Raw genomic sequence first — 22,832 nt, 5'->3', positions numbered from 1 at the left:
AACCACTTTTTCCCCCTCATTATGTGATGTCTAGCTCTAAAGCCTGCCATTCCATTCAAGCCCTTTACTGCAGGGGTATCAAACATAAGGCCCACGGGCCAAATGCAGCCCCCAGAAGCAATTCATCTGACAACCATTATAATTGGGATCTCCCAGCGCTATAATTGGGCTCTCTCTCATATCTTGAAAATATGAACAAGATTTGCCCATTTTCTCTTGTCTCATTTGCAGCCAATGAGTTTCTATGCAAGAACAAAGTGCTTTTTTCAGGCCATCATCTGCTTAATGATGTCACTTCCTGCTTAATGATGTTACTTCAGCCCTCAGCAGGCACCATGAATGCTAGCTTTGGCCCTCTATATGAAATGAATTTGACACCCCTGCTTTACAGTGTGTTTTCTTATACCCCCCTTCGATTTTCACCAAATATGTTTATTTTTTTGGAGTAAGGATGGGAGCAGAATTTTGGAAAACATCTTGTTTTATGTTAAGGTCATTTTGCAGCTAGCGCTGCAGGTAAAAATATTTATGTTGTGGTCTGTGCGGTTCATAAATCTCATATTTTCTTGGCTGGAGTCTGAGATTTGCTAACTTGACTTCATTGTTATTATATTATAGTATTAGTTACAAGTGTGTGTGTGTGAGAGAGAGAGAGAGAGAGAGAGAGAATGTTCACTGCTCTTCATGAAGGGATGTGGGGGTCAGACACTGACATGATTTCTTTCATCCTTATCAGTATAGCTGTCAACATGTCATCACATGAAAACTCACAGTTTATGAGAAAGAACTGCAAAATGGCTTGCGGGACGTTAAAAGCTCAAGACTCGGATGTTGACTGTCTTTCATTTCTTTTTATTGCTGTCCATCCAATAGATACAAACTTGGAAACAGTATGTATGGACTGACCAAACTCTTCAAATTAGAAATAAACATAAAGAAGAGTTATCCATAATTGTGTCTCTAATCATATTTGAACACATATATGTATATATATTTATTAATAAACACAGCATACATCTGAAAACATAGATACATTCCTGACTGCAATTGGAAATTTCCAATGTGTAGTTGTAAAGGTGAAAGTCTCGTGCATGAGTGGTTTCTACCACTTTCAGGCTTACTTTGGGGCTGTTGATTATGCCTTTGTTATCTGATCTGAAATAATATAATAACTTCCTAAATAATGATTTAATTATTAAATTAATGAATTCTAATACACTTCACTTGATCAGCACTATAGACCAGGATATGCCAACGGATGTATATTATCAGTTAGATTATGTAACCCTCTTGTTGAGAGTTAATCTCTTGTTATCTCTCTGTGATTAACTCTCAAACAAGAGATCTAATATATTGCACTGTGCTGGTCCTTACAAATCAAGAATTGAACAATGAGCACTTACTGAGATAGCAAAAGTCAAGAGCCAAATTTGCAGTCAAGCAACATTAGAGAAATACTTTTGGAACACAGGCCAAGCAACAGAATGAATGTCTGAATGGTGTTGTGGTTGGTATGGTCCAGAATTTATTAATGAGTGCATAATGTCTCAGGTTAGTCTATGTGCAGTGCAACCAATGGCTAAAGCAAATTGCACATGGTAGGTGGAATGGGAGGAAGATGATATATATCGCTAAGTAAATGTGCTTAGATGGTTCAGATGTTAATATTGGGGGGGGGGAAGCATTGGAGACAAAAGATGCAAATGTCTGGCACACAATTTGTACTTTCTGAGTGTTAGAGTGAGGTGGGGGAAAAACAAACAAGGCAAGGAAATTTAGTCATAGCTTTCTGGAGAAAGGGCCACTTCAATGACTTACGAGTTTGTTCATGTTACTGCTGTTTGTTCTGATCCCTGCCTCCTGAAGGATACTTGTGAGGGATGCCTATTCAGTACAAATGCTGCCTGTGTACTGTCTACACTAATTGGATTGGATTTATGGCCCACTTCTCATAAAGTGCCCCAAGAAGCCATTGCTGCTGTTCTATAAAATAGCAGAAAGGAAATCCCCTTCTAAGCAGCTTCCGTTGGACAGGATTTTCTCATGGAGTAGGGGGAGGTATGATGCATTTAGACTGCTCTGTAAAGATTTTTATTGAATTGTGACCCAATAACCTGATTTTAATTTTTTTAAAAACATTTTCAAACTACTGAGCTTTGGAGGTCTGATTTTTCCACTATGGCACACACAAATAAATAGATGTGCAATTTGCTTGTTTGGGGACAAATGTCACAGTTTCATGGATGAACAATCCTAGGACTCAGACTTGTTTCCCAGTGTGTTGTCCAGAACTGTGGCAGTTGTGCTACATGTGGCTAACAATAAGCCTCAGACTTCTGTAGTGTGAATTCATCCCTGAAAACTTCACTAAGAGCCATCACTGATTCCAAAGATCTTTTAAGAATGAAAATGGGACAAGTACATTTGCCTTCAGGTGATTTGTCCTTGCAGCTTTGGAGTTAATTGCTCAACCTTTCAGCTATTTAGCTGACCTTCCTTAATCCCTGTTGATGAGGCCTGGAGAAGTATTACCTAACCATATTGCCTTCCTTCCTACTTTTTTTTAATGATATCCTTGATGGATCAGGTGGAGCCCACCATGTTTTCCCCAGTCTTCTCTCATTGCACCTTATTTGCTTGAAACAGGGTCTCCAAATGGATGACTTTTAAACAAGTAGTGAGATTTTCCTGGGCTGGATTGCTTGTTTTCTGAAAAAGACTTCTAAATCATTTCACCAAACCTGGTATGAATTTAATATTGTTTTATGGCTTTATTTTACCAGTTTGTTTGCTGAGTGTTGGTTTTAACTCCTCCTAGCAAAGTTTCTCCGTTGCATTTATTATCCCCAAATCTCTCCACCTTCGCTTTGACCCAGGAAAGTGACACTGGAAAGGAATTGTGTTTTTATCCCCTTATTGTCTTACCCAGTTAATTTATGTCAGTTTGTTTGATTGATTACCCTCTCAAGTGTACATCTCCCTGCTGCAGCCTACAGATTTTGCAAAGGCTACAGCGAACTAACAGTCCAATCCTATTCTCCCCCACCCACTGATGCAGCAACAGCAAAATGGTTACCACTGCAACCTGTGGCTAGGGCAGTTACGGAGGTCTCCTCTAGATAATGGAACATTTGTTCCCTTTTCTGGGGATAAGCCTCTACTGTGCTGAGGGGTCTACTTGGACTTGCATTAGTGAATTCATTGGCACAGATCTACATGTTCCCGTGCTATGGGATTGAGTCCAGGAAGGGGGCTAGGTTTCAGCAGCTGCTGTCATCACCAAACCCACTCACTTCCCAGACCTCATCCACCTCCCCTGTCCCATCACTGCCTCATTCCGCCTCCCCACATCCTAATTTTGCCCTAATTTTGGACAAATGAAGACCATGAAGGCCTGAACCTCCATGAAGTTACCCAGAGCAATAACTAGGCAACTGGGTATGGCTTTACCTGGGTTTACTGACATTAGGCAGGATCAAGGTTTTGTCTTTTTAAGGCACTTTTTAAATGCCAAAAACATGAGTATTGCAGTTGGTTCCAGATGCTATTTATAGCCAGCTCCACAGTGAATTACTTTTTAATGAAAAGGTGAGATATAAATATTTTAAATAAATATCTATTACTTGTAACTGGTATCACTTGAATAGTTGTATTTTAAGGTCAATATTTGTGCTCTTTGAAAGTATCTTGTTTCTGTGTTTTAGTACTGAACCAACAATGGACTGTATCTCCATGAGGTGGAGAAGAAACGAGCAAACGGGGAAAGTCAAGTTTCTTGAACTGAAACAAAAGCCACACTAAGTTGTTTTCCCCAGTGGCTCCTTTCCTGTTTTCTTGGAACAGCTGAAAAAACAACCTTTCTCTATCTACAATAAGAAGAGAGATTCTGGCACTAAGATTGTCTGTCCCAGACATTTGCACAGTCAGAGGAAAGATTTGTTTTGCTTAGCGGTGGTTTTATTAGTACATGAAACCAGCTGAATGTTCTAAGTTAATCTCATCCCTTGTTAAATGATGTTGTTTCAATGCATTTCTTCTCACTTTCCAGCTCTGCTCTTCCACATAAATGTAATTAAAAATTGACCAGAGTCCTTAAAAGTGGTTTGCATTGGAAAAGTAGGTTATCCAAGTTGACAATATTAATAATACAGTAAACCCTTGATTTAATGGACCTCAATTTTACAGACATCAGAAACAACAGATGTTTTCTGCTTCATTAAAAATTAGTCATATGCTGTTTGCACATGTACATCTAAGTGGACTTCAGTGCATTCTTGATTTAATGGACTTCCAGCATTAACGGATATCCCTTTCCCCCCATTGGTCTGTTAAATGGAGGGTTCACTTTTATGTCAATCTTGGTGAAAATCACCCAATTGTAAGTGAATAACCCTAGTATAAACATAAGGAGTTACAGTCCCACAGCCTATGGCATTCCTAACTGGGCTCTTAAAACACTCATGGATAAGCCATTTGAGCCAATGACAATCATTGCCCCAGTGAGCTTATTTTTATTACAGTTTTGCAGTTCCTATTATATTGTACCGAAAAAGCTTTAGAAACCAGGGACATTCTCTTCTAATCAGGTTCTACATCGGTATCAACCTTTTCATCTCATGGCACATTGACAAGGTACTAAAACTGTCAAGGCACACCATCAGTTTTTTGACAACTGACAATGCACACTATGCTGTTGGTGGGGGGTCACATCCCCCAATGGCCTTACTAATAAATTACTCTCCCCCAAATTCCCGCGGCACACCTGTAGACCATTCGTGGCACACTAGTGTGCCACAGCCATTTTCAACCACTGTGCTATTTTTGTCATATTCACAAGGACAAGGTTCCAGAAGTAATTGCAGTGACATGATATCACCTCAGTTACTTCTGGTCGGGGGGGGGGGGAGCACCTTGCCCCATGGCCCTGGAGCAGTAGGGCAGTCAGGACTACCAGTGGTGGGACCCTCTCTTTCTCAGTACTGCTGTGCTTTATCCTAAAGGTTCTGAATGCCCTTCTGCATTACTTGGAGAAAATTGCCATCTTATGCCTGCTATAATTTCCTTGTGATTCTAGGAAGGATTCCTTGTGTGTCATGTAAGAGCTTCTGCAAATGTTGTCCTACAATTGAATTTTATTCCAACATCAAATATCATAGACCCCGTAACTTTTATCCTAATACAGGCGTGCTTCCTTATCTGCGGCGTTTCCATTCCAGAACCCCCCCCCCCCGTGAATAGTCAAAACCATGGATACGGGCGAATGTCCTTTCCCGTGGTCTCAAACCTTCATAGGCAAGGGGATCCTCCCCTCCAGAGGGTCCTCTGAGCTCAGCAGAGGCCACAGACAGACATCCGCAGCATCTGCTGGGCTCAGACTGAACTCAGAGAGTGAAAAAAATACAACCTCTGATTTCATGAAAAAAGGTGGAAGTGATGTTTTTAATGCGTAGCTTTGGGAGTTTTTTAATGCCTTATAAAGGCAATTCTGAGCTCTCTGGTATGCGGGCTTGCTGCGGTGTTGAAAATGGCTGCCGCTGCACCCAGCACACCCCAGGCAGCTGCTGCCGCCTCCTCGGGAGAAGGGAACTTTTGTCCCCTTCCCCGGATAAAGTGAGTATCCATGCAATGGGACTACTTGATTCTACAATGACCCAATTTAGAATTGGCGTAGAATTTAGAGCCTCCATGTTGGGCAGACTGCCCAACACAGAGGCTCTGGATATGATGGAGGTTGCTCTACTGGTCCCGCCTCCCTCCTCACCCGCTCCCTCCCCCGGCACGCCTCCTACCCACCCTCTCCTGACCCTCCCTCCATCTCCCTATACCCGAGACACCTTCTTCCCCACTTCTCCCCATGCCTTCTCCTACCTGTCCGCTGCTCGGCCATCCATGTGACTGCTGAGTGACGGAGGACCAGTGCTCAACCGATGCTAGTGCTGGGCTAGCACCGGCCAGTGCTGGGCTAGCACAAGCACTCCACTGGTGCTAAGGCCCTCATACCAGTGGTAAGCTGGCATGCACTCTTTAGGATTGGGCCGTGAATCCCCAGATATGGGATCAGCGGATTTGGGGCCCCTCTATAGATGGTGATTTATTTCCACTATAGAAGTGGTTCTCACACATTTGGCACCGGGACCCACTTTTTAGATGAGAATCTGTCAGGACCCACTGGAAATGACATCATCACGCAGAACATTTTTAACAATCCTAGGCTGCAGTCCTACCCTCACTTACATAGGAGTAAGTTCCATTTACTATCCTTGTTTAAAAAAAAACATATACATAGTAGCCTATTCAGAGTACAGATCTGTAACATTTCCCCAAATGCAGTCACATACCATGGTAGCATCAAATCTAATATATTAAAAATAAAATATTTAAATGAATGGGAATCCACCTGAAATTGGCTTATGACCCACCTAGTGGGCCCTGACCCACAGTTTGAGAAACACTGCACTATACCTTGTATGTTGTTACTTTGCTGACAGGCCTTCTTAGGCTCTATGTTATGAAACTGGATTGCTAATAAAAGGACCCAAGAATAGTCTACGTTTTGCCAAATGAGAATGTAGACATGAATTTAACCTTATATGCTGCTGTCATACAATTCACTTGTTAGATTGAATAATCTGAAATGTATAATCTGCATGTGATTATGCCTTTCTCTGAATGGTTTATGAATAACCCAGAATTCATTAGGGCCAGCTTGGCTTCACTGAGTTTATTTTAACCTTTAATGTATTATAATCCTCTGGCTATAGATTAACTTGCTTTGATCTCCATTTATCATTGTTTCATTCACCTTGAAACGTGTATGCTTTGTTGTTTGATCGACTAGAATGAAACATCGGCTTCAAACATATCTTTATAATGTTTGAACCTTCTTGAAAACACTATTAAATTGACCCTGATATTAAATGTCCTTTCTTAGACCAACAGTACAATCCAATACGTATTTACTCAGAAGTAATTTCCATTGAACAAAGTAGGGCTTGCTTCTGAGTAGAAATGCAAAAGTTTATCTGTCATTCATAGAAAATTCTAAGAGCCAGACTACACATTCAAAAATAACTAGTGATGCGTCTCACCTGGTACTACAGGTGGGGCCTTGGTATCCCCAAGGGATCCATTCGTGGACCTTCTGCTGGTACTGAATATTGCAGATAATGAAATCTGCAATCTTTGCCCCCTGAAGCCCTCCAAAGCCCTCCAGAGGGCTTTCTGAAGTCCATAGAGGCAGCATGCATCCACCCGCTGCTTCTACGGGCTTCAGAATGGCCCATAGAGACAAAAAAGCCACTTCCAGTTTCCAGAAGGAACCCGGAAGTGACATTTTTATGCCTTTTCATGCATGCTGAGGCCCGGGGAAGCCCTCCAGGGACCCGTGTTGACCCATATCTGCGGGTGTAAAGTCCACGAATAAACAGGCTCCACCTATATTCTACTCTAGCTTGTGCTTAGGGAATTGTGTGGTCCCTCATATTAAAATTCCCTGCGTGTTGAAACTCTTGTGGAAGGGCAGGGTTCTAGCCTTGTCTTCTTCCTGACATGCTCACTTTCTATTTGCAGGGACATTTTTACAAGTCAACACAATTAAAACACCCCCTACAGGCAGTCTGAAGTGGTGCAGTTCAGCAGGGCTAGACCTTATGACATTTCTAAATATATGATTCGGTTTAAATTCCTAGGGTAATTGTACAAATGTTTCAGTTATATTCACTGTATGAACTGTGTTTGAATGATTTGGGGCCTTTGAATTTTCTGCAGTGCCACCAGCCATGCGGCGTTCGAAAGCCCTTCTCAGCTCTTTGTGCTGTATGCCACAGGATAACATGCTTGTTTGTATGGGCATGTCAACTGAATCATATCAATTAGTGTGACTGCATACCTCAGCAAACAGGATACTAGATGCACTATTTTTTCTCTCACTAGTTCCAGTAATAGTACACCGTGACCGCTAATTGTGCTTGGAGGATTTCAGGCCTATAATTGCAGGAATCAATGATACATGACACAACTGACTTACGGAAAGCAGTTCTGTTGGATAAAGCCTTCCTGTGTCCCACAGCTGCATGCACATTTTGAATTCAAAATCTCAATTACTGTCTAGTAAGGAAGAAGATTGTGCATACCTAGAAGCCTTTAATATGATCCCACAAGTACGTTTTTCCCATGTGCCAAACTACAATTCAATAATAGTGAAAACTGCCTTACTGCCCAATCCTAACCTGTGCTGAAATAGGCAGGCCAGGTGGCCTGCACCATATCCAGAGCAAGTTAAGAGGTGAAAGGAGTGCAGCTCGGAGTAAGAATGTCCCCTCACCCTGAGTAATGCCCCAGCCACCCCAATGGGGCTACTTGGAATCGCTGGCGCAGATTCAAGCAGCCTGGTGTAATGCTGGGCTGCTCAGGAAGGGAGTTAGGGTCTAGCTGCCTAAGTGCGGAGGCTAGTCCCGCCCTTCTCCCACACCTGGTCTACCCCCCAGCCTGCCTGCTGCCCTCCCTCCCCCACCCTGAAGCGCCCCCAAACTCCCTGTGCCCTCATCCCATGCGAACTCACTGGGCCTGGGTGGCACAGAGGCTGGATGTGGCCTCTGTGCACCAGCATGTGTTCTCGCACCAACCCAGCCAGCTCTCTCAGAACATGAGAATATCGAGCCAGTTGTCACTACCTAAAACACAGTGTTTCAGTGGCATGGTGTCTGTTCAGAGTTGATCCTCTAAAGACTTATGCAGGGCAAATGAGGCTTCGTTAGATATTACAATCATATCTATAATGCCACGCACCTATTGCTTGGAAGCTATATTTTATACTTTTGCTGCTATAGCAGCATTTTCCAACATTTGTCTTCTGCTGTATCACTTTGCATGGTCCACCTATTGGAAGTACCACCGGAAGTAACTGACAATGATGTCATCACCAGTACATCTGGATTGAGAGGCCAGGTGTGATGCAAAAACACATATAAGAGGCTCAGGGTGAACAGGAGGGCTTTCTCAAGCATGCAAATAGTGCACGCTGGAACTCTGCTGGTCAACTACTGCTCCTCCTACTGCTACTTGTCACATTGCATTGCTGTTCTCACTACCAGGCAGCAGGGGTCTGGGGGTCCCATGTGTATCACCAGACACTGTCACAAGTACCACCAGTTGAGAAACACTGTGCTATGACCCTAAAAAGTAACGCATCGGGGAATTTTGCAGCAAATTTTCTCATTTCAAACACTGAATTACTGGAAGCATTTATTTCTAGGAGATTGTAATTTAGTTTCTTCTTCTGACTTTGACAGTATAGTAAAAATGAAACATCCCTTTACAGCAGCATGAAATCCCAGATATAGAGTACATGCCAAGACAGTGTTATTCCTGCTTTGGGGTGAAGACTGCTGCATCATCTCAATTAGTTAAATGCAAGAAAGAGAACTCTATTTCAGTGAGGACAAATCACAGCCTTAGATATTGACACATTCTTCCTTTCTCCAGCTGCTTTTTTCAGGAAGAACAGTGATTTATGCCAAGGAAGCAAAAGTGCTTGTTTTGCAGATTTGCTCCATGAAGTAAGTTACTGAGTTTATATTGCATCCTGAAATGGCTTTCCTAGTGATGCATTACTCAGAGCAAAACACTGACACTGGTTACCAAACCGGCATTCTTTGGCTGTACTTGCTATGTTATATGTTTGTTTTTTAGTTTTGTACCTCAGTCGTTAGCCAGCAGATGTTATAGATAAATCAGGACAGAAATTGACTTGGAAAGGTGCATACAGATGTTGTGGTTCTTGAAAGATAGAACCTTTCTTCAATTGTAAAAATTCCTACAGGAATTTAAAACAGCCTGCCAATGTAAACCACCTTGAATAAAGTCTGAGGAGAAATCTGACGACCAAGAAAGGCAGTATATAAATACCTGTATTATTATTATTATTATTATTATTATTATTACAGATGTACCTTAAAGCATACCCTCACATGTTTTCCTTTACTGTAAAGCGAACCCAGCTCCCTTTTACCTATTTGACAGACAATACCTAGCTATTTGAAAGTGATATCCAGTGTAAAAGAACTTGAATGGCCCAATCCTATTTGGACGCCTAACTGATAGGTTTTTAAAAACCAGAGCTTATAACGATTCTCAGGTTCTGAAGCCAGCTGCCTATGCTAACTAACCAGTCAACGTACGAAAAGCAGTATGGCAAGAATGTGGCTAATTTCTCAAAACTCTTTAAGTCAGGGGTGGGCAAACCCAAGCCCAGGGGCCATTTGCAGCCCTCATGGTCTCCCAATCCAGCCCGCAGGGAGCCCCAAATCTCCAGTGAGCCTCTGGTCTGTCAGAGATTGTTGGAGCCTGCGCTGGTCTGTGTCTGCTGTGTCGCAACCACCAGACCTGAGCTGCGGGCCGAGTTATAGCAAGGCCTTTCATAGTCTCCATGTGTTTTCTGCTTTTCTCTGGACATTATTTTAACCACCCCCCTTACCTCTGAACAACTTATGTTTCCATGTGTTTCTGGCTTTGTCTGTATGTTTTCACAGTGCAAGAGATGTGTTGCAAACAGTTCATAGTTCTCATATGGTTCTACATGCCTATGTTATAATTCTCATGTGTATTATAAATAAGCTCAGTAAAATTCATTTATTCATATAAGTTCCATCTCTAATGTATTCATTTATGTAAAAATTTATGGAAATTTATTCAAATTTGAAATGTAAATTAATTCTTCCCCCCCCCCCGACCCACCAACACAGTGTCAAAGAGATGATGTGGCCTTCCTGCCAAAATGTTTCCCACCCCTGCTTTAAGTAATCACCACCCATACCCAACTACTGTATATAAAGTGTAACATCAGTCATGTGCTATCCCCAAATATGGGCCTATAAAGTACCATTACGAAGCTTTCTTCCTCCTGTCTGAGTGCTGCCTTTTGTAGCAGCTTTAAGATATTGCCTCGTAAGTGGTGCCTGCATAGGACTCTGCATCAGTAGTTTCAGTAGAGCTTAATACCTTCAGCTGCCCTTCAAGGTCAGGAGACCCTTTGGTTGGTGGACTGCATCTTTAAACATCAGGTCACTACTTGCTATGATACTAATAATCTCACAGTTTTCACATTTAAACTGTGTTATTTAATGATGAGCAACAAGCAGTGACAGAATTTTTCATGACCCAGTGTTGAGAAGCATTATAAGATACATTCCTGGATAACTTTAATGTTGGGGCAGATGATTGGTCCTGACAATGCTATTCTAAGGCCTTTTGGGTACTTTTTAAACATGCTTGTATATACATACATAAAAAACAAAGAAAGCAGTAAGGCCTGGTGTATTTTCTAAGCATGGGCAAAATGGGTATGACATTACTGTAATTGAAACAGAACTCTGAAAAGTACCAGAATGTGCTTTGGATCAGCAACCTTGTTAAATAGTGCCCTTAGGGCTACAGAGCTGGAAATGCTGCTGTGAAAACCACAGACTGGGAAATTGCTTTCTAGTTCTTTTCCCTTTCGTCCTGGAGGCAGAAATGAATAAGGAAATCTGCTTCAAATTTGGATTGTAGACATGTTTTCAAAATGGCAGCAGTGAGTTCTGCCATGAACTACTATGATTAGCCAATTCTGAAGTTTCTCTGTGCAGATCACAATGCAGGGGGTGGGGTGGGAATGGCTTGCCTTTATTCAGGATGAAAGGTGCTCATGTTGGCTTTACAATGCAACATTTTGTATTTTGTACCATGTATTTTTATGAATATAAAACCAATAGAGGTACATGCTTTAGCTTTTGGAGGGGGGGGGGGGAAGATTACCTTTCTTATTGCTAAAACCTCCATGCTGGGTCTCATTTCTTTGCCACAGTCCATCTTTTCTCTTTCTGTATGATCTGGAACACACTGAACAGCCAGGAGTATGGCCTATTCCATAAGCATAGACAACTGAATGAAAACGCATGTTAAAATGGCATGGAACTTTGAATCAGTATTTTGAACCTCAGGAAATAATACATATTATCACCCAGTTGTGTTTGCATACACCCACTGTGGAACTGTTGTGAGAATTTATGCTAGAATGGCAGTGGTGGTTTGGTTTCTCTGCAAACTGGAATTGTAATGACTGTATCATCACTTCTTTTGTTTGTTCTTATCTTTCTTGTTTCTGCAGCTTCTGGTTGCTAAATCCCCCATTGCACCTTTTGCATCATTTCTATACACAATTGAAAATTCCGGTTTGGTTCTCCAAGGTAAGAGTGTGATGCAACAATGTATTTTGCTCTTCCTCTTGGATCTCAGGTAGGTTGGTGTGACTTCAGCTTTTACTGAATGATTGAATTGAAGTATGAAGCTGAGATAAGAAAATTGTTGAAGTCTTTAATGTGTTTTTGTATCACCTTCTTAGCAAGTATATTTGCTTTTGAGAGAGGATTGTGTATTCAGCTATGCAAAACTAAAATAGGTGGCATCTTTGTATCCTAATAGTTGAACAGGTCATGATCATTCCCTCTGCATGCTACTGTGAGCCACCTGCAAAACCAGAATACATAATCCATGTTTTAAATGATTTTAGTGAAGTCTTTCTTATGTTAGACTACCAGACTTAACTTTAGGCAAAAGTTGGAAAAAAAAAAAAAGTCTTACTGGCACTGAAAAAAGTTCCATACTTCGGAATATTCTGTATTTTGGAATTCCGGGTAAGGGGTATACTTAACCTGTACCACTGTCTTAGAAGAGTTGCACCATGTACTTCTTCTGAACATTTGGTTAATCTCTGACATGTGTTTTATGTGGACTTTCTCTGCACATTTCGATGAGTCTGGTTCATTATGAACATTGGAAATGTAGTATTTCATTTGTGAGGCCTAGTAAAATTATAGCTGGACAGAGTAGTGGAAGCTCCTACGATCATGTACAGGTGCAGCCTATTTATCCATGGATTTTTTATCTGCGGATTTGTCTCAAGGCGACTGGGGTAGGGTACTGAATGTCACACACGCCTTTGCCCTGGGCTGTCATCTGGCTCCATTTCCAGGCTGCCCAAAACACTGCAAGAAGGCTCCACCTTGCCCAGGCAGGGAATAGCCCTGGAAGAGGTTCCCCTTGCAAAGGAACAGTAACATTCCTGGAGCCCCTGAGCCAGCAACTGAAGAGGGGAAGGGGGGCAAGAACCTCTGTAGCCAGAACACGTGCAGCGAGGTGGACGTGGAGGTGGAGCTCTCACTCACTCACACTCATACTCACTCACTCACTTACTCACTCATACACACACACACACACACAGGCAGGTGCCATAGCAACAGAGGGGATTGCTTTAAAAGAGAAGAGGGGATTGCTTTAAAGAACCCAGGGAGTGTTTGCCGAATTCCCCCCCCCCCATGGTGCAGGCTATCACAAAGCCTTCCCACCAAGCAAAACGTGATTTATAGCACAATCCTCTCCACACTTTCCTGGGAGTAAGCCCCATTGACTGGAATGGGGCTTACTTCCAAGTAGAAATGCTCATAGAAATGCAAGAGTCCATTTAAGAAATGGACTCTTAAAAGATCAGCATCCCACCTGTGAAAGAAGCCGGGCAGCTGGTGAGGGGGGGGAGGAGAGGGGATTGCTTTAAAAAACCCAGGGGGTGTTTGCTAAATTCCCCCCCCCCCATGATGCAGGCTCTTAGGAAGCCTTGGAGAGACAGGTGACAGTGAACAGAGAGCTGGACTACAAGTCCCAGAATGCTCCAGGGCAGAGGAGTTTCCATGATGGTGGTTGGGAGGGTTGCAGGAGCGGCGGCAGCAAAGAGGAGGAGGAGAAGAACCTGCAGCGCTGTTGGGAGGCCATCTGGGACACAGAGGCTTCCCAAGCAAGCTCACCATTCCAACTGTGAAAGAAGCAGAACAGCTGGCAACAGGAGGGCTGAGTACGGAGGGGAGGGAATTGAGAACAGCTGCCTTAGTTTCCTTCCAACTGGAAGTGTCAGGTTGCAGCCTATTTGCTCTATGGACTCAGCACAACTTGTTTTTTGTTAATTGCGCTGAGTCGTGGAACGGAACTAACGCAGATAAATAGGCTCTACCTGTATATATATTGTTTAATTTCATCACCTGCTCATGTCTGTGTGCAGTGAAATCAAGAGTGGGCCTTGGGACTTGCTTTCATCCTCCAAACTCCTCCCAGTGCTTGTAAGAGGTAGTGCTGAAACCGAGATATCCTGAATCTGTTTGCATACTAAATCTCCCCAACCATCCAGACTAAATACTTCCTTTTTTCTGGGAACAGATTGACAGACCAAGGAGATCTCAAGTTCAAATGTGTTATCTTCCTGTTTAGGCATATCCTTGCATGCATGGTGGGAGAAGCAGAGTGCCTGAGGCTGCAATCCTATTTACATTTACCTGAGAGTAAGGTCCACTGAACTCAGTGGCAATTACTTCTGAGTAGACATGCATAGGCTTGTACTATGTTGTTGGAGAGCTGTTGGAGACCCACCACAGGACTCTGTATCTATATGCACCTATTGTATATTGTACTGTAAATTGTATGTGATTGTTTTATATTTTATTAAGAATACAGATAATGGCAAGAGGAACAGGGCTCAGGTCAAGGAGGAAATGTGCAACACCCAAATCTGGCCCTGATCTTACTGCATTTAGCAGTGTGTGTGGAATAGGGCCATGGTTGTGTTACTTGCATCTGCTAAAGACGGCCACAGCCCACATAGAACCTTTTTCTGAAGGAAAGCTTGCCGAGAGGTGTCAGGTGAAGGATAGTATCTATGCTGGTGGTAGAAGAAACTTTTAGTGCTAATGAATGGGCTCTATTCCACAGGCTAACAGCAGAAGCAACATTTCCATTCATTATTGTGTGAAGCAGTCAGTGTCAGGAGGAGAGCACATTCAAAGTATTTGACAAGGGAACAAGTGGATGAGTGTGGGAACTGGTGAGGAACAACAGCTGTTTGAAAAATGAGGCTTAGGGGGAGAGGGGAGGGGAAATCCCATCATAGCTCTGTTTAACCAGGAGGCCATAAACAGACTGATATTAGAAAACATACCTGAAGCCTCTTTCATTGTGGAGGACAGGAAGGAAGCAAAAAAAAACGTATGGAGTTTGATTTAGTAGCTCTGTGGGCAATTCTTCTTGCCATCCCTAGGGGTTAGTAGGTGGGGCTAGGGCTGCAAGGAGGTCTCCCCCTTATGTTGCTTTGGCCTGGTCCTTAATAAAGCCGCAGAGAGGATGGCTAGTTAGGGATTTCACAGACTGCTATTTGATGCAGTTTAAGGAGCTCCTCTGCTATTGTTACAGTTAAAATGGAAAGCGGAACTGTTCTTCATTTGCAAAAGTCTCCAGCGTCCTAGGGAAAGGAAGACTGAGAGTGAAAAAGCTATTAACATGGTAATGCAGCCTCATTCGGAGGAGTGCATCAAAATCCTCTTTGTTGATGTAAATTGCTGCTCTATTGCGTGGTCTCTTTGGATCTTATGGTCTCAGTACAAGCACAGAAAATGGTTTAGTAAGATGCGGTGAAAGGAAAACTGCACCTCTTATATCATTTTAGAAGATCGCCAAGCTGCCCAAGAGCACTGTGGTGGGAGACTTCTATGCCTTTGTAAACTTGAAGTGCTCAGTGGTGAAAAGAATCCAATTATTCAGTGGCTCTTTTATTACAGCTTTCACTCTTGAGAAATGCTGCTCAACAATTTGAAGACAAGGATGGCTGGTTCAAAGGGTTGAGTTAGATTTTGAACCATGTCACAAGTATATTGTGTGAACAAGGAAAAAGATAAGCAGGCCCGAAAAAGTCTTAAACAGTTCCTAATGTATGAGAATCCAGAGTCTAAAATTCTAATGTTGGGAGTATTGTCATTGACATAAAGGAACAAATCAAGAGCTTACATCTACACATTAGTAAGTGCCTCTTGCCAGTATCCAGAATTTTCCACATGAACTTGCAATGTTACATAAAAATGCATTTCTATTAAATCCCAAAACATGGCTTGTGAAAACAGTAATAAGGTTCTGTATTCATATTTATTTCTGGGGAGTCCAATTTTATTTCTGGGGAGGCCAAGTGTGCTCGATTCAAAGATTTATTTTCCTGTCAGAGGCATGAGGCTCACTCAAGACTGGGAAGTCTCTCTGAAATCTAGCTGTTTCATACACACTTGCGTCGTCAGAATGTATTCTTCTCTGACCTGTCAGATGCTGATTCTAATGCTGGGATATGAGTAAAAAGTGGTCCACTTTCACCCCCATGTTAGGAGAGTCTATGAGTAACGGAAAGAGGAAGTGTGTATGTCAGGTTGGGAAGTAGCTATGACTGAGACAAAGCAGCTTGTAATAGGCAGAGCACTCTGCAAAAGTTCATGATTCCATGAACACTTTTGTATCTGCATTTAGTGCTAGAACCAAGTGGTTGAAATGATTGACTTAAAAAAAAGTTATTGGATAAAGTCAGTGTGTGAGAAATTATCTATTGGAGTTACTCAGATGTGAACAAAATGAACTAGTTTTATTCTACCGAGGAAAAATTTTTTAAGGCTCTTGAATGCTACACAAACTGTTGGAGGTAGAAAATATTTATTTTAAATACCAGCGATGTGGCAAACCAACATACTTTAGTGCAAATGGCTTTGAAGCAAGAAAATCTAAGGGAATCTATTCCCCATGGATGTCTGCCAAGGAACCCCCAAGTGGGGTATACACTGATCATGCTGGATACTGACCCAGGCCTGTTAGTTCTGACTGTTAGCCAGTGTAAACTGAGTATGTGCTCCACACAACTAATGCCACCCCGTGGCTACACACTGCAAAGGAAGATTTATAGTGGTGGTCAGGCTGTGTCTTTCAGAGAAATGTCTCTGCCATTTTCTAATTGAAGGATCCCTCATAAGCTTCTGAGGAACTCGTGTACAGTGGGCCCCCATTATCCATGGGGTTTTCTTCCAGATGAGAATTTGCATCTACTCAAGTCCTTTACCAAGAAACAAGAGGACAGGAAAAGTTGTGGGGAAAAGTAACCAGCCACTGTTCAAAAATATTAGAAAAAATTTCTTGCATTTTACTGGTATGTTGTCTCTCTCTGCAGCTTCACTTGTTCAGCACACTGTGGCTTTCCTCCTGCTTTCTCCCTGCTGGCTAGGAGAGGGTGCCACTAGAAGAAGGAGCTGGGGCTGGGCACAGTGACAAATTGAAGGAGGGGAGGCATGCGGGGAAACCTAACTTTGTTTTTTTAAACTTAGTTTCACAACCTGGGAGGGGAAAAGTAGCTCAAATTAGGTTTTGAGCACACAACCTCATGGTGGGCTGGAGCATGTCAGTCATATAAAACAATATATGTATATTTTGTTCATAACTCTAATGCTTATTAGGAGAAAAATACTAGGGTCGCCCAGAAAGTAATGCACCACATTTTTTTTCTTCAACAATTATTTATTGAACACAATGAAACTTACACACAAGAAAGAATGATGTTTCTTCTACACTCCCTATTTTTCCACGTAATCTCCATCCAGTTCTATGGCCTTCCTCCAGCGAGACACAAGGGCATGTATGCCCTGTTGGTACCACTCCTTGTTCTGGTCACGAAGCCATTTCTGCACTGTGCGAATCACCTCTTCGTCATCCTCAAAATGTCTTCCGCGAATGGCATCCTTTAATGGCCCAAACAAGTGGAAGTCTGAGGGAGCTAGGTCAGGGTTGTAGGGTGGATGGGGTAACATAGTCCAACCCTGTTTAGTGATGTGTTCTGAAGTCCTCAAACTTGTGTGAGGCCGAGTGTTATCATGTTGAATAAAACATTCACCTGGGTTGTTATGGCGCCGAAGTCGCTGGAAGCGCTTCTTGAGTTTGGTTAATGCCTTCACATAAGCTTCAGAATTAATGGTGCTGCCTCTTGGCATCACATCAATGAGTATGACGCCCTCACAGTCCCAAAACACAGTGATCATGACCTTACTGGCGGAAGCAGTTGCTTTGAATTTTTTCTTCTGTGGAGATTGAGGCTGACGCCATTAAATCGACTGTCATTTTGTTTCGGGCTCAAAGTGGTGAACCCAGGTTTCATCACCTGTCACAATCCTGGACAAGAACGCTTCCCCCTCATCTTCAAAACGTTTCAGCAACTCAGAAGAAATGTTTTTTCCTGAGAGATTTGTGGTCCACCGTATGACAGCGCGGAACCCATCGTGCACACACTTTTGAGTAATCAAGAGCACGGATGATTGCATCCACACTTCCTTTGCTGATTGACAGCTTCAGCGCCAACTGCCTAGTCGTTATGCGTTGGTCCTCGCGAATGAGCACATCAGCAAGCTGCGTCTTTTCAGGTGTGACAGCTGTGGATGGCCGCCCCGAACGCTGCAAATCTTGGAGCTCTGCTGAACCGGCTTCTAATGGCCTCACCCTCTGTGCCCAGCGACTAACCGTACTTCTGTCGACTGCAGATTCTCCATAAACTGTACACAAACGTTTGTGAATGTTCCCAACAGTTTCTTTCTCCGCAGTGAGAAATTCAATGACGACACGCTGCTTGTAACGTACATCACTTACAGACGCCATTTCGAAACACTGCTGCAGCTACACTATCTGTCTGAAGAAACCAAAAATTTGTGTGCGCACTCCTGAAAATTCAAATAATGTATATCTAAAGTTTCACATTTGTATCGTTACTGTAGGCTGAGAAAAAAAAATGTGGTGCATTACTTTCTGGGCGACCCTCGTATTTGCAAATTATTTACAGGTGCAGGGCTGCTTGCTGTCTCTCTCATCTGGGTTCTCAGCAACAGTGAACTAGTCCAGCGGTTGTGTCATCCAGCAGAAGATTATTTGTTATGATATTTATATACCACCTTTTTAGTTGACTCAAGGTGGTTTACGTGGCAGTGTGAACATAAATCCACTTTTCAATAAGATTTTTACAAGAATTATTCCGTGAGAAAATCTGATAGAACCTCCGTTTCTGCAAGTGTTTCCCTTCATAGTACAGTTGTCATCCATCCTTGCACTTTCCAGGCTCTCGCAGGCAGCTGCAGCCAAGCTTCAGACTGGCTTCTGTAGGATGCTATCCATTTTTTTTTTTCAGGCAAGGCAACAGCTCAGCCTCCATACCACACCTCCTGCCTTATTGTGTGTCTGTAGAATTCAGCTGTGCCTCTATGATCAAGCTAATGTGTATCTCAGTAATCAAAACAAACATAACAGAGAGGACAGTGCCAGAAAACATTTTTAGGACAACATTTTTTCTTCAGGTATTTTGTTCTTATATAGTAGGTTAACTCCACATACGGCTTACTCTGCCTCTTACTCTGCCAAAAGATAGCCTCTTTTGCCCCATAATAGTCCTTCTATATCAGTGGTACCCAAACTCTTCAGCGTTAGTACCCACCTTTTAAAATGACACTCTATTGGGTCCCACCTAACTTTACAAGCTAAAATGAAAAGTTTCACGTTACCAACTGCTTAAGCCTCTGTTTTCATCCTTTTCACTATGGTGGAGGGCACCTTCTAGTGAATTGGTTGAGTTCCATGTTAATCAGATCAGGACTATTCTGGTGGCTTTACTTTTCCCTTCACCTGACCTTCCCTGAGGCACATTCATGTACTCATGAGTAAATGTGCACGTGGCTCAGTCTCACTCTCCATAGGGCTCAGTCAGTGGCGTAGCTAGACGGGGTGCAAAGTACTAAGTTTTGCAGGGAGTCTCACCACAGCACACAAGCGGCCCCTCCTCCTCAGAGCCGTTCTGGGTGGGGGAGCAAAATGGAGGCATTCGAAAGGGAGGTGGTGGGTCAAAGCATGCTGCAGTGATGCTCCCTGAAAAATTTAGTGCTTTACACACCCTCTAGCTACACTACTGGGCTCAGTACATTTTCCTTGTCAGCATGGAGGTGGGGAACTCCCTTCTTGAGTCTCTTTGGGTGTCTGCAATCATCAGATCAAGACCATTCTGGAGGCACTGTGTTCCTCTCATCCTGCCCTTTGAAGTGAATTGAGGCACATTCACTTCCTTGTGGGTAACCATGCATGTGCAGCTTAATTTCACTTTCCGTAGGGCTGATGCATTTTCCTCTTCAGCTATCAGCTTCTCAGTTTCAGTTTCACAAGCCACCAACAATCAAGATGTGACCCACTGGTGGTTTACGACCCACAATTTGGGAAATACTGTCCTCTATGTTATGAATAAGTATGACTAACAGCCCAGTCCTATCCAACCTCCCCCACACCAGGGAGCTGGTGCAATTCCACATTGCTTCATTTTGACATATCTGACCCAGGAAGGGGAATGTGATACGGCATGCACCACTACGGCTGACCCTGACCCCCTGGACCTGATCCACCCACCGCCATTGCTGCCCTCCCCCCACCCTGTTACACCCCCTTCCCTCCCTTTTGCCACCTCTGTGCTGCTCAGAACAGCCCATACCTTCTCCAGTTTGCATTCCACCTGGATCTGGTACTAGTGAGACAGCTCAGGTCTTCCCACTGGCACTACTAACTTCTTTGCTCTTGCAAAATGCTTTATAGCATGTTTGTGACAGCCTGCACTGGTAGAACATGTGTTCCAGCAGTGCAGAAGGGGGATAGGATTGTACTGCAAGGAAAGTATCCCTAAACATTTGCCCTGGCTAAAACTAGAACTTACTCAAACTGTAGCACTTCCTTACTCTCCTTCACAGTCTGGATTGCCGTCCAGGTTATATAACTGGCAGATGAAATCAAGATGTGTTTAAGTGACTTGTTGGACCAGCCCCAAATTCCCAAAATTTATTTAAATACCAAGTTTCACAAACTAATCTAATACAAAAAGGAATGTTTTCATGACTTCTCTTTTATTCTGAGCTCAGATGAATCGTTGTGCGTATTGACTTTGTGGGTAGAAATTTGTATGTTTAATGAGTGAAAGCTCTTTGTTGAACTGCGAGATAAACTGCATTAAAATTAAGGTTCCTCTCTTCCTTTTCACCTAGGTCTTAGAGACTAACCAGAAGTTAGTCAGAGCTGTGTGAAAGCCCCCAAAAGCTTTTTAAGGCTCCAGACAACTGTGCAGAGTCCGAGCTACTGACAAGATGGAGCTCAGGGAAACTCTTCAGAGCAATTACTGCACAATCCCTGAGATGTTGGACCAAGCTCAAGGAAGCTCTGCAACGCAACTGAGCTCAAGGCTTATGCAGAATCTAGCTGACCTCCTCCAACTTGTGTCCCAGCTCTGCCTATTCTATCTAACCTTCAGCTCAGTCTGGTGAAGCTTGTCAGCTTTGGGACTGTACAGCTCCCTTGCTCCCAAAACTCAGAATCATCTCTGAGCAGTGTCCTACTAGGCTAACACTGGCTTTAAAATCAGCTTTGGGGGCTTTTTGCATTATTCCTTATACTGCAGCAACTGTTACCTTGCACATGCCCAATCTCGTCTGATCTTGGAAGCTAAGCAGGGTCAGGCCTGGTTAGTACTTGGATGGGAGACCACCTGGGAATACTGGGTGCTGTAGGCTTATACCATAGTCTTTCGAGACTGAAGGTTGCCAACCAGTCTAGGACATGGAGAAAAGGAAAAGAAGAAATTTTCTCAAAAGCACACTGAAAAACAGAGGTGTGTTGGGTAAGTAACCAAAGTGCAAATGAAACTCAAAAGGTTGTTCTGGCTCAGTTCTACTTTTATTTTAGACTAAAAAGATGTTTGCTGCCCTGTTTGGATCCTAAAAATAAAAGTTGAGAAGGAAACTGATCAATTTACTGTCACTAATAGTCTTGCAGCACAATCCTATTTTGTGCTGGAACAGGCAGGCCAGGGGGCCTGCGCTGTATCCAGTGAAAGATTGGGGCCAAAATTGGCTCAGCCAGAGGCAAGGGGAAACTTTCTCCTTACTCCAGGTAAGCCACCACAGCCGCAATCAGTGGTGTTGCTGGGGGAGTGCGGGTGGTGTGGGCTGCACCGGGTGACGCCCACTGGGGGGGTGATGCACACCGGGGGGTGACACACTAAAATCGCGGTGGTTAGGAGTAATACCATCAAGCACAATGTAATGCAAAAAACCAGAGTGAAATAAGTCATTTCTATCAAACGTTATGGCCAAAAAACCAGAGAACAAAAAATGCATGAAGCCTTATGGAAAGTGAAACTGAGTTGTATCGTGTTTTTACTCACGAGTAGGCGAACGTGACTTAGTCCTTCAGAAAGGGCAGGCTGAGAGGAATCCAACGACACCAGAACGATCCTGATCCAATGAATGCAACCCCAAAAAACACCTGAGAAAGAAGTCCCTGCCTCCACACAGATGAATGTATTGAGCCCTATTGAGCCTCACAGTCGCGTTTACTCTCAAGTAAGCAAACATGCCTTAGCTGGTGGTCAGGCCAGGCAAAGGGGAATGTGAAGCAACCAGAATGATCCTGATCTGATGGAACTGAAGCTCAACAAATGCTCCAGAAGGCAGCCTCCTCATCCAGTAAAAAGGATCAAAACAGAGGCTTCAGCTGATAAGGTGAACTTTTCTGAGACTTGCAAAGCCAGGTGGATCCTGACAGTGATCTGGTTTAAACAGAAGTTCTTAAATTGAACTGGGCACTGGGTAGGGCTAAAGCCTTACTGATTTTGAAGGGGGGTGTTATTGTAGACAGGCTACAGAGGACATTCACTTGGTGGAACAGGGCTAGCTTCTGCTTATTTAATTATTTGTTTTACTTTATTTATACTTATACTATATTCATACTATTTATTTTAATTTGCCTGATGATGTCACTTCTACCATGACATCACTTCTGGTGAGTATTGGACAGATTGTCATTCTAAAAAGTGGGTCCCAGTGCTAAAAGTTTGAGAACTGCTGCAATAAGGTGTTATTACGTTGACACCCTGGGGCTGTGTGACACCA

General features: G+C 43.1%; 1 protein-coding gene and 1 pseudogene across 4 annotated transcripts in view; both read left to right on the top strand.

Moving 5' to 3' along the window:
- RAD51B (RAD51 paralog B) overlaps positions 1 to 22,832 on the top strand; it is a 354,598-nt gene that overhangs the window by 180,118 nt on the left and 151,648 nt on the right. For 3 of the 4 annotated variants that reach the window (XM_066633331.1, XM_066633322.1, XM_066633340.1), the window contains exon 10: positions 12,146 to 12,224. In XM_066633331.1, the coding sequence (XP_066489428.1) occupies positions 12,146 to 12,224 (79 nt within the window). Of the gene's footprint in view, positions 1 to 9,483; positions 9,558 to 12,145; positions 12,225 to 22,832 lie in introns of all 4 variants that reach the window. The other variant, XM_066633348.1, reaches the window with a different exon arrangement.
- On the top strand, positions 21,333 to 21,452 carry LOC136638156 (5S ribosomal RNA; annotated as a pseudogene).

Source organism: Tiliqua scincoides, chromosome 1, assembly GCF_035046505.1.
Source record: "Tiliqua scincoides isolate rTilSci1 chromosome 1, rTilSci1.hap2, whole genome shotgun sequence".
Taxonomy (NCBI): domain Eukaryota; kingdom Metazoa; phylum Chordata; class Lepidosauria; order Squamata; family Scincidae; genus Tiliqua; species Tiliqua scincoides.
The sequence above is the reverse complement of the archived record's forward strand: the minus strand, read 5'-3'. Positions and strand labels throughout refer to the sequence as shown.